The sequence below is a fragment of the Lepus europaeus genome, chromosome 18, assembly GCF_033115175.1.
Source record: "Lepus europaeus isolate LE1 chromosome 18, mLepTim1.pri, whole genome shotgun sequence".
Classification (NCBI taxonomy): domain Eukaryota; kingdom Metazoa; phylum Chordata; class Mammalia; order Lagomorpha; family Leporidae; genus Lepus; species Lepus europaeus.
Window position 1 is genome coordinate 25,907,905 of NC_084844.1, and position 17,754 is coordinate 25,925,658.

General features: G+C 61.1%; 1 protein-coding gene across 1 annotated transcript; it reads right to left on the reverse strand.

Annotated features, from left to right (window-relative positions):
• Positions 1-81: 81 nt before the first annotated feature.
• SAMD14 (sterile alpha motif domain containing 14) lies at positions 82-16,196 on the reverse strand. Its single transcript, XM_062175485.1, has 10 exons — positions 15,837-16,196; positions 12,704-12,758; positions 4,688-4,854; positions 3,960-4,248; positions 3,468-3,555; positions 3,306-3,380; positions 3,068-3,227; positions 1,999-2,118; positions 1,741-1,896; positions 82-1,447 (listed from the first exon to the last, which is right to left on the reverse strand). Exons 2-10 carry the CDS (start codon positions 12,744-12,746, stop codon positions 1,292-1,294), a joined length of 1,254 nt encoding a protein of 417 aa, XP_062031469.1. The 5' UTR covers positions 12,747-12,758; positions 15,837-16,196; the 3' UTR covers positions 82-1,291.
• Positions 16,197-17,754: the final 1,558 nt, after the last annotated feature.

A 17,754-nucleotide genomic window follows, 5' to 3' on the forward strand; every position in this document is an offset into this window, starting at 1 on the left:
GGACCTGACCCAGTGTGTACCGCAAGTGACGCACCAGGGAAGCCGTCCAGGGCCCCAGTGGGCAGACAGAAAGGTCACTGGCACATCGTAAGTGTTTATTGGAGTAAATTAGGAACCGCCTCCCCCTCACATGCAGGTGGGCACCCAATGCAGCTCCTGCACAGCTCACGGGCAGGTGCCACCCATCCTCCACCTGGCCCAGGGGGTGCCCATGTCCCCACACCTCAGTTTCCCCTGAAGCCCCTCTCCCAGCACAGATGGCAGAGAGGAAAGGGCAGAGTCCCAGTGACAGGGCCCTGGGCGTCTGCCACAGCCCCTGTTCAGGAACGAGGGGGTCAGCATGCATGGGTCCCATCCACTGTTCCAAGGCGCCAGACGCTGGGCTCGCTGCTGGGCTATGCCTGGCTGCCCCCTCCCTGGATGTTTCCTAAAAGGGACAGGTGCCACTCCCAGGCTGCTGGGAGTCCACCCTCAGCCCTCCCGGTGGCCCAGGGAGCCCCGGCCTGCACTGCCTGCCAGGGCTGGGGCCCACTGAAGCCCCAGCAATGCCCTGGGCAGATGAGGGATGGCTTTGAGCTCTTCCAATCCAGCCTGGGACCCCAGGTGTTGCCTCCTGCCTGGCTGGGGTGTGTGTGGGTGGGTAGGTATCCTATGTCCCCATCAGCCCCCAGACAGGGCTCAGCCCTCTATGGGAGCAGCAGGGACTGAGCGGCCCTGCACGGTGGCATCTTGGCCCGGGACGGGGGGGAGGGGTTGGAACCCTCCCTCTCGTCTCCTCCTGTCCCTGCAGAGATGGCATCGGTCCCTGCTGCTTGCTCAGCTCTGCTGAGGCTGTGTCCGGCAGTCTACCCTGAGAGTGGCTTGCTGCAGTGCCCAGGGGCCTCCCTGGGGAACAGAACACAGCTGGGCCACCATACAGCCGCTGGCGAGGGCTGGCGAGGAGCAGCTCTGTCCACTCCTGCTGAGCCCTGGGCCCCAGGGCTGGTCTCCGGGCCTCTGGCGAGCAGGCACCCCAGCTCCCTCAGTCCCCACCACGGGAGCCCAAGGACAGAGGGTCGGCGGAGCTCGGTCCCCTCCTGGCTCCTGCCTCGCTGCCCCTTCCCTGCACCTGCCACCTACCTCCCAGGAACGTGGTGCCCGACCGTCCTCGAAACAGGATTTATTAGGGGGCCCGCTCCAGAGGGTCTCCCTTTCTGAGGGCTCTGGGTCCAATCTGAGTGACAAGGCGAGAGGGGGCGTGCGTCCCACCCCACCCCCCAGCCTCCCTGGTGAGGCCTGTGCCCGCCCTGCCCTAGCTCCGCTTGGCCTCCTGCTCCCTGCGCCGCAGCTTCTCCCGCTGCCGAGCGGCCTTCTCCTGGGCCTTGCGCTCCTTCTCCGCAGCAGCCGCCAGCTCCTTCAGTTTCCGCTTCACCAGCGCGCGGTCATGGGAGTTGCTGAGCCCCAGGCTCTGCAGGGGGCGGGGGAGGACCCGAGAGAGAGCACCGGATCAAGGGTCCGACTAGCAGTGGGGGAGCCTGGCAGCCCATGAAGTGTGCAGGGTCAGGTGACAGTCTTAGAGGGCAAGGTCAAGTACTGGGCCCAGGGACCCCTGCTGGAGTGCAAAGGTTCAACTAAGGCCAGCGGTAGAGGTCAGAGGTCAGGGCAGGTGTTGGCATGCCAATGATGCTGGGCTTGGGGGCCCAAGGTCAGGAGGAAAGGCTCCCAAGGGACCTCCAGCCCCCTGGATGGCACCTGACCCACCTTCAGCCTGCTTCCGTCAAGCTGCAGCAGCTGCGGCCCATCCACCTGCCGGGCGGCAAACTCGGCGGCGTACTGCTCCAGGTTGAGGCTGTGCAGCCACTGGCCCACCTGCTGACTGGTCCAGTGGTGGACAGTGGGGAGGGGTTCATCCAGGAACTGGGGCGAAGACCAAGGAGAGTGAGCAGGGGTGGGGGGGAGTTTGACCTGAGGCAGAGGTCAGGGTCAGGGTCCCGGTGGGTGATGAGGGGCTAGCCTCACCTCATCCGAAGACTGGGACAGTGTGTGGTAGGGGTAGGAACATTTGGCCTCCTGCCGGGGACCACTCGGGATCTTGGGGCTGCTGCTCGGGGGCGTGGAGTCGTCACTCAGGGTGGATTCCTAGGGAGGGGGCACGCATGGCTGAGGGCAGCATGCACCTGCAGCCCTCCAGCCCCGCCCAGAGACAGTCGAAGTCCTGGATCAGGTACCAGGAGCTGAGCAGGGCAAACATGACACGACTCGCGTGAAACAGGCTGTCTATGCCAGCCAGAAGAGTTAGCAGGGATGGAGGAGGTGCCAGGCTTGGTGCCGCTTCCCACAGGCAGCCTACCAGGATTCCCTCCCCCAGGCTAGGACAGGTCCTGCTATTGCCTCCCACCTGGCCTCTGGAGCCCTGGCCTGATTAGAGGTCTTTGTCCTCACTGGCATATGAGCCCTGTGAAGGCATGGGCTGAGTCTTGTGTTCACCTGGCACCCCCAGGGCCTGGCCTAAAGGAAGAAATGGAGGGTGAGCAGAGATGGGTGAGAGAAGGAAGTCCCAAGTTGGAAGGGACACTGTCCCCTGTGTCCCCGGCTTCCTGGTTTTCCCCTGTGCCCTGGCCGCACATAAGGAACAGAAGCACAGAATACTGAGCGGGGGAGAGGTCACAGAGCTTCGCACCTGAATCTGGGGGAGGCCATGGGCAGGGCCCTTCCCTCCAAGCCTTCAGCTGCTCATCTGTACAATGGGCGCACAGGCCTGCACCTGCTACTTCACTCTTGCCTCTGTCCCTGGGTCACACCTCTCACTGGCGTCCAGAGCATTCCTTCGGAGTCTACTCATCCCACCCACCAAGTGGGCGGCCCAGCTCCAGGCAAACTAATCAGTGTGAATGGAGGAGACCTCAGACTGGAGGCCCAGTAGGGGAATCCCAGTCCAAATAGCAGTGTGTTGGGTGGCGGAAGCCATGGGTGAATCAGTGAATGACCTACTCAGCATCTGAGTGAGTGAAGGGAACAATGGTGAGCCCACAGCTGGACAAACTTCAGCAAGGCACGCCCCCCAGCCTGAGCAGGGGTGCAGGCTTACCTGGGAAGCGGACTTCTTAGGGCTGAAGCCCTCGTGCTTGGGGGAGCAGGTGGGGGAGGTGGTGCTCCCCGAGGACGCTGAGCCCTTGCCGCTGTCTGTGAACCAGGAGAAGGGCAGGAACGGGGAGCCCCCTGACCTGCCAGACCCCTCCACCGACTCCCTGTAGAGAGAGCGTCCGGCATGGGTACAGACCCGGAGGGCAGGGCTGGGGCTGCCCGGGGTGCTGGATGCCTCTCACCTGCTGCCCATGGACAGGCGGTTGCCGCCCTTGTCCTTCCGGCTCTTGCCAGTGGATGCTCGGCGTAAGGTGACCCTGCGGGGGGGGGGGGGAGTGGGGCATTGCTGTGACTCTCTCCCCCCACAGCTCCCGGCCCTGCGTGTGGGCCCCTCCTGCACTCACCCCAGGTCCAGGAACTTCCGGCGAGTCTTCTTATCCAGCCCAATCGTGGGGCTGGCAGGTTCTGGAGGGCTGGCATCCCGGCTGTCGTCTTCCGGGGCAGAGGGAGGGAGGGAAATCGCCTGGTTGGTGTGCGACCTAGGACAAGTCGCTTCACTCTCTGAGCTTTCTTCAATCCAAATATGGGGAAACCAACACCTGCCTGGTTTGCAGGACTTAATGGGATGTTTAAGAAAACCTTTTACAAACCGCAAAAGCACTTGACAAACTGGAAAGGCAGGGACCGCTACGTTTCCTGTGAATTTTATCCTGGTCAGTTTCTCACCAGCCTTCCAAACCTGGCTCAAATGGTCCAACCAGGTCAAGCCCCTGCACAATTCCCACATAGCACGAACCCTGTCCCACCTGCTCCAGCCCAGGCATCGGTGGCCACTAAGAGCAGGAGCTGCAGTCCCAGTGTGCACCGGCAGGGGGCGCCGCGGCGGCCGCGCTCACCTTCGCTGTGCGGCTCCGCGCGCGGGTGGCGGCGCACGAAGCTGGGCGAGCTGTCGGAGGAGGGTGCGGAGCGCGGCGGGGAGCACGAGGCGGCGGCCAGGCCCTCGTGCGAGGCGGCGTTGTGCAGGGGCCGGTAGCGGGTGAGCGGCGAAGGCGGTGGCTCGTCCTCGTCCAGGCTGCGCCGCAGCCCCGGGGGCTCCAGGCAGAAGGAGCCCCCTCCCGGGGACCCTGGGCCCGAGTGCAAAGGGGAGCGCAGCCGGTGCAGGGGACTCCCGCAGCCGTCGGTCACCTGCGGGAGGGGACAGCGCGGCTCACCGAGAATTTGCTTCACCCTGGAAACTGCGCAGGAGCAGCCGAAGGGGGGTCGGGACTCCGGGGGCCTCCAGGCGCCTCCAGGCAGGGCCGTGAGAGGTGCAGGAAGGGGAGCTTTGAGTCACATAGGTTCGGTTTAATTCCGCTTCCTTTGCCTACTAACTGTGACTTTGTTACTGAACCTCTCAGGGTCTCAGTGTTCCCGTCTGTAAGATGGGGATAATAGGACGATAATTCCGTCTTTAAAAGGAGGCAGTGAGGAAGAAGTGAACTGCAGTCAGTCACCATGTGTTGGCGTGACCACACCCATGTCTGAGGGTGCAGGTTTTCCTGGAAGGGTCTGGAGGGAGGGGTCATCAGGGGCGAGGAGGGCAGGGAAGTGCGCGTGTGTACGTGTGTGTGCAGGTCGCCCCAACCTTGCCTCCTGGCCCATCAGAGCCCTCGCCGTCCTCAGCAGAGCTGGCACTGTCCCGAAGCCTCGAGCGGGATGGCCGATGTCTCCGGCCCTTGGCCAGCAGTTGGGCCCGGGCCTTGTGTAAGCTGCTGTCCAGCCTGGCGGTCTCAGGCACAGCCAAGTCCAGGTCTGCAAAGCGAGTGCAAGGGCCAGAGACCAGACGGGTGAGCTGGCAAGCCCAGGGGCTCACCTCCAGTGGCTCCTGTACCCACACCTGACGTTCACCCGCTGTTTCCAGGTGCTGGGCGCTGACAGTACAGCGGAGAGGGACATCGGGGTGTGGCAGCATCTCTGTGCCATGGCAGCACGTAAAGGCAGCCTGGCCTGGGCAGGGAGCAACCCCGCCGGGAGGGGCTGCAGCAGGAGCACCTAGGCGGGGCGTTAAGGTCTGCGGGGGATTTACAAGTTTTCAGAGAAGCGGGCTGGGGGATGAGACTGGAGAGACCATGGTGGTAACCGCTACCACCTAAGAACCCCGCCTGCTACGCGCCACACAACCTTAGTTCCTCAGGCCAGCCTGGTGGCGTTAGGACAGCTTGTTCTGCACGTTTCTTTCACAGCTGAGCAAACTGAGGCTGAGAGACCCAAGTCCCTGGACTGACGCTGCCACCTCTCCCGGCTCTGAGCCTGGCTAGTCTGGCTCCAGAGAATGGCTCTGCTGGGGACCCTGCCGGCTGTGCGAAGCCCAGGTCGCTGCTGAGTGGAGGACTTGCAGCTGGAGTGGGGCAGAGGGGCTGTCCCCTCGGCCCCCAAGCCAGGGCCAATGGCAAGAAGGAAAGTGCTACAGCGCCCCGGAAGCCTGTGGCTCCCACCCTGGGGTCCATGGCCCAGTGCCAGGACCTGGAGGAAGGGCAGGCAAACACAACAGATCCCGCGTAGAAACCCCATCCGTCTTCGCTTCGCTTTTCATCTGCTCCACCTGGGAGTGAAGCCCTCACTCTGGACTGGCCCTGAGCTTGGCACGGGGCGGGGGGGGGGCCCTCCAAATGAAAGATTCTAGGCCGGCCCCGCGGCTCACTAGGCTAATCCTCCGCCTAGCGGCGCTGGCACACCGAGTTCTAGTCCCGGTCGGGGCACCGGATTCTGTCCCGGTTGTCCCTCTTCCAGGCCAGCTCTCTGCTGTGGCCCGGGAGTGCAGTGGAGGATGGCCCAAGTGCTTGGGCCCTGTACCCCATGGGAGACCAGGAGAAGCACCTGGCTCCTGCCATCGGATCAGCGCAGTGCGCCAGCCGCAGCGCGCTGGCCGCGGCGGCCATTGGAGGGTGAACCAATGGCAAAGGAAGACCTTTCTCTCTGTCTCTCTCTCTCACTGTCCACTCTGCCTGTCAAAAAAAAAAAAAAAAATTCTACCCAGGCCTCAGGATGAGTCAAAGCCATCCCCCCAGGCCCCCACGATCTCAGGGACCCCCATGCCATCCCAAGCCCACCCTGCCTTGCCTTCTCCTCTCTCCTTTCTACAGACACCCCTGAAGCCATCCTAGCCACGCTCCTGGCTTCGTGACCACCTGTGTCTACTTCCAGCCTTGACCCCTGCCCTGAATTCAAAGCTCAGGCACCTACCAGGGAACTTGCCACGTTAACGCCATTTGCCCCCCAAAACGAGCCCCTCACCCTGCCTCAAGCCCACTTCTCCCTAGCTCAGTGAAAGACCCACTGTCCAGCCAAGTCACACAACTCCGGCCTCCCCTTCGCCCTTAGCCCCAGCCCTGCTGTAACTCAGGCGTCCACCTGTCTCTTGGGCGCCTCCATGTGAACGTGCAGTGTGGCATCTCTGACTTCTGTGTCACGGCCAAACTCCAGACCTCGCCAGGCCCCAGCCACTGCTCCCAGCACTCCCGTCCCAGTGGGGGCAGCTCCATCCTTCCAGTGGGGTGGCCCGGGCTGAACCCTGGAATCACCCTTTTTTGCCTCCTATCCTATGAACTCGTGCATCCACTGTTCCTGCTAGCGCCACTTCCACCACACACGAGTGCCCAGACTTCCAGAAACCTAGCGAAGTGCCACGATGCTGTGGGCAGTAGGGGTGGAGAGCAGAAGGGGGTGTGGTGAAACCAGGCTGGCCCCGAGCCTGCCATTGTCACCGAGGACCTTGTGCTGCTTACTCTCCTTGGGAACCTTTGAGAGCCCTCACAGTACTGTTAGCGAGTGTGAGAGCTGCACACACACACACACACGCACGGGAGACAGCAGTGTGAGTGCACACACACATGTACAGTAGACAGCAGTGTGAGCGCACACACACACGTACAGGAGACAGCAGTGTGAGCGCACACACACATGTACAGGAGACAGCAGTGTGAGTGCACACACACATGTACAGGAGACAGCAGTGTGAGTGCACACACACATGTACAGGAGACAGCAGTGTGAGAGCACACACACACACATGCACAGGAGACAGCAGTGTGAGTGCACACACACACATGTACAGGAGACAGCAGTGTGAGAGCACACACACACACATGTACAGGAGACAGCAGTGTGAGTGCACACACACATGTACAGGAGACAGCAGTGTGAGAGCACACACACATGCACAGGAGACAGCAGTGTGAGAGCACACACACACATGTACAGGAGACAGCAGTGTGAGAGCACACACACATGTACAGGAGACAGCAGTGTGAGAGCACACACACACACACACGCACGGGAGACAGCAGTGTGAGAGCACACACACATGTACAGGAGACAGCAGTGTGAGAACACACACACACGTACAGGAGACAGCAGTGTGAGAGCACACACACATGTACAGGAGACAGCAGTGTGAGTGCACACACACACATGTACAGGAGACAGCAGTGTGAGAGCACACACACACATGCACAGGAGACAGCAGTGTGAGTGCACACACACGTACAGGAGACAGCAGAGTGTGAGAGCACACACACACACGTACAGGAGACAGCAGTGTGAGAGCACACACACACACATGCACAGGAGACAGCAGTGTGAGTGCACACACACACATGTACAGGAGACAGCAGTGTGAGAGCACACACACACATGCACAGGAGACAGCAGTGTGAGTGCACACACACGTACAGGAGACAGCAGAGTGTGAGAGCACACACACACACATGTACAGGAGACAGCAGTGTGAGTGCACACACACGTACAGGAGACAGCAGTGTGAGTGCACACACACATGTACAGGAGACAGCAGTGTGAGAGCACACACACGTGCACAGGAGACAGCAGTGTGAGAGCACACACACACACATGCACAGGAGACAGCAGTGTGAGTGCACACACACACATGCACAGGAGACAGCAGTGTGAGAGCACACACACACACATGCACAGGAGACAGCAGTGTGAGTGCACACACACACATGTACAGGAGACAGCAGTGTGAGAGCACACACACACACATGTACAGGAGACAGCAGTGTGAGTGCACACACACACATGCACAGGAGACAGCAGTGTGAGAGCACACACACACACGTGCACAGGAGACAGCAGTGTGAGTGCACACACACATACATGCACAGGAGGCACGGCAGAGTCGAGGAGAAGGGAGCCTGCTGGTCTAGGTCACGGTCATCTCTGGCCTCCGTGATAACAGAAAGCCTCTAGCTGGTCTTCCTCCCTCCTCCCCCTCCCACTTCCAGTCTATTTTCCACACAATGGGCAGAGTGAGCCTAATGAAACATGGCAGCTCCGTCACTGCTGTGCTCCGAACACTCCGCTGACTTCCATCTCATTCCGGGCAGGAGCCAAGGTTCTCGCAGCGGCCTTCCACGCTCAGCCTGCAGTGCCCCGGCCTCGCTGAGCTGCCACTTCTCTTCCTGGCCTCCAGCCACCCTGGCCTCCTGGCTCCTTCTCACACCAGCCCAGCATGTGCCTCAGGGCCTTTGCATTTCTCTTCTTTCTTCCTGCAAGGCTCTGGCCACCCATTTCTGCACACAGCTATCTGTCCCTCACCCCCTTGGGTTTAGCTTCAAAGCTGTCCCATTGAGGCCTATCCTGACCATCCAATTTAAAACAGCTTTCCCCACAAAGCCCCACTACTTTCCCCTACATCATTTATCCCTGTATTTTACTTATTTATTTTATTCTCTCTCCACCAATTAGAATGTCAGCAGATTTTTGTTTTGCTCACTGCTCTGTCACAAGCATAGGACAGTGCCTGGCACAGAGCAGGTGCGCAGTAAATAGGATTCTAATGGAAAGAACAAAATTTCTGACTTGCACTCTGCACACACATGGAACCAACCTCTCCTACCCCTCCGGATGGATGTGCCTTAGCCCAGGCCTTCACCAGCTGCACCCCCCCATCCCAGATGTGGCCTCAGCATCTGTCCATCCTGCCTCCCCACACGCATACCTTCTGCAGGCTGGCAGGAGCTTTCCAAGGGACATTTCAGGCCATGCCCTGTCCTCTCCAGGGGACAGGGCAGGCGAGGGAGCGGGGTCCCAGAGCCAACACTATGGGAAGTCTATGCTCCTGGGCCCTCACTCCAAGCCCAGCCAGCCCCGCCCCCATGTGAGCTCAGATTCCGCCCCTTCTCTGCCCCTTCTCCTCTGGGACACAGGCTCTGCAGCTGAAGGCTGATAGCCAGGGCTGAATCCAGCCTGGCTGGCTGGCCCTGGGCAAGCTACTGAAGTCTGGGTATCAACTTCCTCGTGACCATCACGGCAGGGCCTTCCTTGGAGGGCGGTCATGAGCATTCACGAAGATAATCTGCACACAGCACCCCACTATACCGCCTGTGACTCTAAGATCCCAGCAGGCACCCCTGTTGACGGCTCCTGTGTTAGACAGCCAGGGAGGTCTGCGTGCTAATGAAGATCTGAGGCTGTGGGGCCGGGGCTGTGGTGTAGTGGGTAAAGCCGCTGCCTGCAATGCCGGTAGCCCATATGGGCACCGGTTTAAGTCCCGGCTGCTCCACTACCAATCCAGCTCTCTGCTATGGTCTGGGAAAGCAGTGGAAGATGTCCCAAGTCCTTGGGCCCCTGCACCCGCATGGGAGACCCGGAAGAAGCTCCTGGTTCCTGGCTTCAGATCTATGCAGCTCCAGCTGTTGCGGCCATTTGAGGAGTGAACAAGCAGATAGAAGACCTCTCTCTCTCTCTCTCTCTCTCTCTCTCTCTGCCTCTCCTTCTCTCTGTGTGTGTGTAACTCTGACTTTCAAATAAATAAATCTTTTTTTAAGATTATTTATTTATTTATTTGAAAGTCAGAGTTACAGAGAGAGAGAGAGAGGAGAGGCAGAGAGAGAGAGAGGAGAGGCAGAGAGAGAGAGAGAGAGAGGTCTTCCATCCTTTGGTTCACTCCCCAATTGGCTGCAACGACCGGAGCTGCACCAATCCGAAGCCAGGTGCCAGGAGCTTCTTCCGGGTCTCCCATGCAGGTGCAGGGACCCATGGACTTGGCCATCCTCCACTGCCTTCCCAGGCCATAGCAGAGAGCTGGATCGGAAGTGGAACAGCTGGGACTAGAACCAGAGCCCACATGGGATGCCTGCGCTTCAGGCCAGGGCATTAACCCACTGCCCCCACAGCGCCAGCCCCCAAATAAATAAATCTTAAAAAATAATAATAATAATAAGGCCGGCGCCACGGTTCAATAGGCTAATCCTCCGCCTGCAGCACCGGCACACCAGGTTCTAGTTCCGGTTGGGGCACTGGTTCTGTCCTGGTTGCTCCTCTTCCAGGCCAGCTCTCTGCTGTGGCCCGGGAGTGCAGTGGAGGATGGCCCAAGTGCTTGGGCCCTGCACCCCATGGGAGACCAGGAGAAGCACCTGGCTCATGGCTTTGGATCAGCGTGGTGCGCCGGCCACAGCGCACCAGCCACAGCGGCCATTGGAGGGTGAACCAACAGTAAAGGAAGACCTTTCTCTCTGTCTCTCTCTCTCACTGTCCACTCTGCCTGTCAAAAAAATAAAGAAAGAAAATAAAGAAAAAAGAGCTGAGGCTTCAGAGAGAACAGGAGAGAGCTTTCCAAGGAAAAGGAATGCTGTGGGCTTGGGCTGGCAGTGTGGGGGGGGCAGCCAGGGGGCTCCTGCACTTGCAAGTGTTAGGCAGGAAGTTAGAAATCAGCCTGTGTGTGTGTGCGAGGGCCTGAGGAGACAGCTCTGCAGAGCTCACCTGGGAAGCAGCCCAGTACTTACACTCCAAGGTCCTGCCCGCACCCCAGCAACCTTCCAGGTGGTCTCAGCGCCCCCCAGGGGAAGCCTCTCTCCCCAGAAGCCTCTCTCAGCACCATGTGGGTTTCCTGGCCTGGACACACTGAGCAATGCAGCCTTCCCAGCCTTCCTCCACGGCGGGCGCCCTGGGGGAGGCTCTGCCCAGTGCAGGGGAGCTCAGTCTGACTGCACTGAGCAGTGGACCCTTGGGAGGAACTTTACCTGATTCACACTCAGCAAACTCTGTCCTGGAGGAGGGGACAGGAGGAGGGGAAGGAGAAATGGTGGGAAGAACTGGAGCCCTTCTGCTTAGAAGCCCCGGTCTGAGGACGGACTGTGCGCTCAGTACCAGCTCTGCTGAGCCGCCCGCCTGGCCTGCCAGGTGTATTCTGTCCACTTAACCATGCAACCTTGCTTGCCCCAGTCTGAGCGACTGGGCGCTCTCTCGGATTCTGTCCCATCCGTTCTGATGGACACCTTACCCTGTTAAACATTGCTTGCTGCCTTGCTCTCTATCCCACCCATCGCTGTTAACACAAGGAGCCCGGGCAGGGTGTGGTTCAGGGGGGAGGGCGCCCTCACATCCCCTCCCCCAGTCTCCAGGCAGTGCCTGAAAGCAGCCAGGCCTGAGGGTTGGGCCACAAGATAATAACAGCTGATGCTTTGGGAGCTCTTACTGTGCCGGCACGGTTCTGAGTGCTTCACAATTACTGGTTCATTTAGAGCTCCCCACACCTACAAGAGAGGGGCTCCAGGAACCTCCAGGGCATAGAGCTGGTGCCGAGTGGGCCAGCGCTGCAGACAGGCAGTCTGGCTCCATGGGAACCCCAAGCACGCTCTACCCCTCTCAAACAGACAGCAGGAGTCACTGTTCATCTAGTGAGTGGGGAAACTGAGGCCCTGTGCTCTGCCCTGGGCAGCAGCAGCACCAAGCCCTTCCCCCTTCTTCCATCTCTTCCCTCTGCCCCCTCCGCCACCCCCTCCCCTCCTACTCCCCCCCCCAAGTAGTGGGAGAAATGAATACTTAATTTCCTAGGACCTTGCTACCCCTGCAGAGAGGAGGGGAACAGGCGGCCTTTGGGTGGCTAGCACACAGCAGGGAGAGCTCCTCTGCGTGGGGCCGAGGTTAGGCCAGGCCTGTGCAGACAGACTCAGGGGCTGAGGCCCCCATGCAGGCAGAGGCTGGAGGAGCCCCAGGGAGACCGGGGTGGGAAGCAGCCTTCCCGGCATTGCCAAGGCCAGCAGTGATGGCACGGAGCGGGCAGCAGGCAGGGGAAGCGAAGCTGAGAGCCTCGTGGTACCCAGTGAGTCCTTCCTCAGACCAAACCCAGCTTCGGTGAAAGCAATGGTACTTTCCACCGCGGGGCATGCTGGGAAGCCTGCCCTGCCGCTGGTCTCTTTCTCAGTCCTCACGTTGGGAGCGGGGAGGGGGCGAATTTGAGTGTGCAGAGCAGCACGCTGGTCCAGAGGGACTGGTGTGCATCGCATTCTGTACCTGACCTGGAGGCAGGTGGGTCACGGGGCCGGGCATCCATGTGGGCAGTGCAGGACTCAGTGCCCCTCCACTCCCTGCCCAGAAAGCGGGCTCGTGCGTCTCATTGACACGAGCATGATGCGGCACATACGAGACGGAGGGTTTAGCCGAGCTCCTGGCACAAACGAAGCCCTTCCAAAATGGGGACCCCACTGTTGTAAGTGGCACGTCCACTGAGAAAGACAGCGGCAACAGAGACACACACACTCTGATCCCCACCCCCACCCCCCGCAGTGCCCACTGGCCTTGGGAGGAAGTGATCCACAGCTGGGTTTATTGGCTCCACGGAGAGCCGCACTGAACTTACCAAAAACTTCATCTGCAGGTTCTCGGAGCTTTGAAGAAGCCATGGCTCAAAAGAACTGGGGAGGACAAGTGGGGAGAGAGAGAGAAAAGACCCTGGATAACAGGTTCAGGTTCAAGGGGAGGGGAGGCCAATGACAGCCTGCTCCTGTCCTGCTGGCCCCTCCCCACCGCCTCTAAACTCTTTCCCCAGCTCCCAGGAAGAGAACTCATTGGAACCGGACCCAGGTGTGCACCTGCGGGCAGGAGGGGCAGGGTAGGAGCCCATCCTGGACACAGACAGGCTGAGCCCTGTGGTCTGGTTCCAGCTGATGGCTCAGCTGAGGGCTGTGCCTTCACGTGGGTCAGTGGGTTTCTCCCCTTCACTATCTTGGGCCATTCCATCATTAGCATCCCCTGTAAGTGTTCCATGATCATAAACTATCCAACCTCAAGTTTGGTAGAAGTCGTGGCGATGAAGTAGAATCTTTTCATTTTGCAAATAAAGAACCAGTAGGGCAAGGGATTAATCCAAGATTATACAGCAAACTCATGGCAAAAGCAGGACCCGAACCAGGTCCTTCCTCACGTCTCCCTACCTACCTATCCACCCATCTACCTGCCTAATCGTCTATCCATTCATCCACCCATCCATCATCCAGCCACCCTACACCATCTATCCACCCACACATCCTTGCACACATCTGTTCTCCATGCTTCTCTCGCCCATCATCCAGTCCTGCCTCCCCTCCCCCTGCCCCCATCACTGGTGCCCTCACCGCATGCCTTTGATCACAAGCTGCACAAGACGCTGGCATCAGGAGCAGGGCCAGAGTTCTAGACAGACTCATGGTCGCAAATGACTGACAGATGCAAGAAGAGTGGACAGCCAAATCTCTATGGGGCACCAAGGAGGTTCTGGGAAGAAGTATGGGTGGATGGAGTTTGGTTTGGTTTTGGTTTTCTGTGGGCTTTTCTGGCAGGAAGCAAGAAGCAAGACCAGGTAGAGAGCAGGTGAAAGTATCTGGGTAGGCTTCCTAGCAGATGTTGGCTCCTGCAGCCCTGGATGGGGAGAATAAGGATACGTAGGAGCCACGGAAGTGCATGGAGCAGAGGGAGTGCACGGCTGAGACGTGGTCTCCAGTTACTGCTAACACCGAGGCTCCTGGAAGAAGGTCAGGGCACCGGGCTGACCACAGGAAAGCTGGGCCATGTGCATGCCGGGGTCCTTTGCACCTCTCCTCTCCCAGGGCTGCATAGACACTACCTGCTGTGGGCTGGCCAGGCTTGAGAATCCTGGTGTCCCCACTGACAGATGTGACAACTGCGATGCCCTGTCTCCTGCCTCTTAGCCCCGCTCTTGTTAAGGATCTGCAGATGAGCGAGAGGCAGAGGGGGAGGAGATGGGCCACACAGGCTAGGACGGGGACAAGCATCAACACCACCCTCCCCCCAGCCCGTGGGTGTGTGGGGCTGCATGCGGGAAGTGAGGTGTGGGAAGGGAACCCTCCAGCCCTTCTTGAACTGGGAGGGGGGAGGGAGGTCAGTGGCAAAGATCCAGAACATTTCCTCCTGTCCCAGGGGGCCAGGTGGGAATGGAGGCAGAGCCAAATCCCCTCATTCAATCAGAAAGCCTTGTCTGCCCAGGTTCCTGGCTGCCACTTCCTCTAGCCAGTGGGGGGGGGGGGGGGGGGCGGTGACCCTCCTCCCATTGTCGTCATAATTTCTAGATCCAACCACTGGAAAAGGGAGACTCTTCTGAACTTCAGTGACTCCCTGCATGGGTGTTCTCTCCTCCGTCTGCTGGGGGGTCCCCGAGTGCACGCGGTGGGGGAGGGTATGTATTCCCCTATCAGACTAGGGGTGCTGGCAAGACAGGAAGGGTGCCTCCTCCCTCAGACTGAGCATGGCCTTTACGCAAGGCCCCCAGCCTCCGCCCTAGACCCTCTGTGGATGGAGGAGCGCTCTCCCAGTGCCCCGATGGGTGGGCTGGGGTTTGCAGCTTTTCTCTCCCTCCCTTCAACAGCGAGCTCCCTGCAGGGGGCAGGAAGGAAGGCCAGCCACTGTCCCCATGGGCAGGGAGGATACCACGATTGCGAGGTTACCAGGCCCCTCCCACCCAACCTGCTCCTTCCAAAACCGAGCCTTGGAAAATCACACGTTGAACCCCTCCCTCCCCCACCCACCCACCCACACACACAAATGGGCGTGCACACAAATACACACACTCCCACACACAAATATACATGCGCATGCATCACACATGCAACCAGGTAACTGCACCAGGGTGGAAATGAACCTGTTCCTAGGGAACACCTGCAGACCACTCCCCCCCCCATCAAGGCTTTCAATGCGGAGGAGGAGGAAGAGCACCAGTGACCTTTGACCTTCCCTGGGAGAAGGAGAGGCAGGTGAGCTCAAAACTTCCTGGGACGCGAGGATGGAGAAAGAAAAGGAAAGAGAAGCCCCGGGCAGGAGCCGGAGAGCGACAGGGGAGTAGGAGCGGCACAGTGGAGACCAGCCGAGTGTCGCAGGGCTGCTGAGAAGCTAGCGAGACCAGAGGGGGAGCAGGCCAGGGCCGGCAGTGGTGGAAACCCGGGGCTCCAGGGTCCTGAGAGAGGCCCCAGGGCGGCGTGCGAGGAGAGGAGAGAGCCAGGAGAGAAGTGCAGGGGAAGCGCTGGGCGCGCTCGGAGGCCGGGGCGCGAGAGGCGGAGTGGAGCTGAACTGGCGGAGTCGCCCCTGCCCGCGGGGCCAGGGTAGGGGTCCCAGGCTTGCAGGGGCCTGCAGGAGGCCCACAGCGCCTCCAAGGCCAGGGAGACAGGACACCTCCTCCACTCCCCGGCCACAGCCCCGCCGCTCTCCCGTTCCTCTCCAACACAGAAGGCCAACTTCGAGCCGAGCAAGAAGGAGTTAAGCCCTCTCCCCCTCCCCCCCACATCAGTTTTTTATTAATTTCTCTGGGCGCCGGGCGGGAGGGAGGAAGGGGATTAGGGACACAAATCCTATCTCCGCCCCCTCCCCTGACAGCTCAGCGCCCCAGCTCCGGGCCGTCCCCCTAGGAAGAGGGGAAGAAAGGCCTTCGTCGCTTTGCCCCAGGCAAGCCCCCTCGGGGGGTCCCACCGCGAGCCCGAGTCGCTCCCCCAGGGCCCGGCTCTCACCTCCAGCATCGGTCATCTTCAGCGTCCGGCGCCCCGGGAACCCCTCCGGCCCATAGTGCTCGAGGCGCGGGCCCGGAGGCAGAGGGGGTCTCCAGGCTGTCTCGTCACCCCGGACGCGGGGGGCTCCGGGCGGGCTCGAGCTGCTCCATCCCGGAGGTGGGGGCGGAGGTCGGCGGGAAGGGTCCCGGAGCCGGAGGGAAGGGCGGGCGGGGGGCGGTGCGGGAAGAAGGAGAAGGTTTGCAGGAAGCCGGAGGCGCGGGCGGGGCTGCACTGGGAGACCTGCCGGGAGGATGCTCCGTGTGTGCGTGCGTGCGCGCGTGTGTGTGCGTGTGTGTGAGAGGGGGAGAGAGGGAGAGGAGAGAGCGCCACCTCCCGCCCCGCCCCCGCCCGCCGGGCTCCACCGCACGCCGCCCCCCGCCCGCAGGCCGATTTGCGCGGTGTCGCGTCGGTCGCGGGTCCCCGGGGAAGGGGCGATGCGGGGGGCGCGTGGCGGGGAGGCTCGGCGCCCAGGAGACAAAGAGCGGGAGGGAGCGACGGAGGGAGGGAGGGAAGCCGGCAGGGGGCGGAGGCGACCGAGGGGCGGAGGCGGCCGGCGCCGCGGCCAGGCCGGGAACCCGAGTTGCCTCGACTTCTGGCGGGCGGAAGCCTTCGCGGGTGGGAGCCGCCGCGGCCCCGCCTGGGGACCCACGGGGCTTCCGCTTCCTCTGCAAGGGGCTTCCTGATTCACTCACTCATTCATTCATTCAACAAACATGCAGCCCGCGGGCGCGCGCGGTGCACTTAGCTGGATGGGGGAGGGGGGAGGGGGTGCTGTGGCGCCGGGAGAGGAGCGCCCCCGGGGCGCGCGGCCCGGCCGGGGGCGGCGTGGCGGGTGGGCAGGGGGATTCCTTCAGGATGAGATGTGCGGGTTACTGCCGCAGGCCACCGCAGGGGAGAGGCGCCATGGGGTGGAGCTGGGGAGTTCTGGGGGCCAGCAGGGCCCGGAAGGGGCTCCCACTCGCATTTTGGGCAGAACCTCTGGCTCCTCGGTGGGGAAGACAGGGACACCCCCACCCCACCTCCCCGCGCGCGCGCGCGCGCGCGCCAGGAAGACCAGTTGAGTACCCTCCCGGATGTAGGATTGAAGTTGACAGGCTGGGGGACCGGCTGGGCTTGGAGCAAGATTGGAGGAGGGGTCTGGGATGACGCTGGGGCTTGGCTTGGGGCTGGGAGCCCTGCAGCGGCGTGGGGGCGGGGAGAGATGAGCTCAGACTTGGACCTGGTGAGCTGGAGGTGGTGGCAGGCCAGGCAAGGGGGGGAAATGCAGTCATCCCCAACCAGTGGCCATGTGGCCAGGCACCCTCCCGAGCACTTTTCTGATTATTTACTGTCACCCTCCCAGCAACTCCACGAGGTAGGTGTTCCTGTTACCCCCTGGGGGGGGCACTCAGAGTGAAGCTGGATGGAGGCCCTGGCACAGGGGAGAGGCATGGCGCCTAGCAGGTTTGAGGTCCCTGCAGCCCCCCCTCCCACCTCAGAGCAGGTGCAGAGAACAGCCCAGAAAGGACACGGCTATGCGGGAGGTCTGTGGGTGTTTGGGGGGTCTCCGGGTGTCTTCAGAATCAGGGTGCTGGCTAGACCATGGAGCTATGGGGCCAAGGTGGTACCTCCGGTGTCAGCTTTTGGGGACTGTGTCTGGAGTCTTTAAAGAGGCTGTGTTTTGCAGGCATCTGGGGAGGTGGGCCTGGGGTTGCAAGGCAGGTTCCGTCAGCCCCTGTAGATCCCAGGGCCGAGGGACGACGGGATCTAGGGTCAGTGCTGGCAAGGGGTGAGGGGGTCCTACAAGGGTATCTCTGGCACACAAGACCTAGGAGGACCCTGTTCCTGGTGAGGCCCCTGGTTTTCCTCTCCTGTGGAAAACTGACTGGAGCGCCCACGA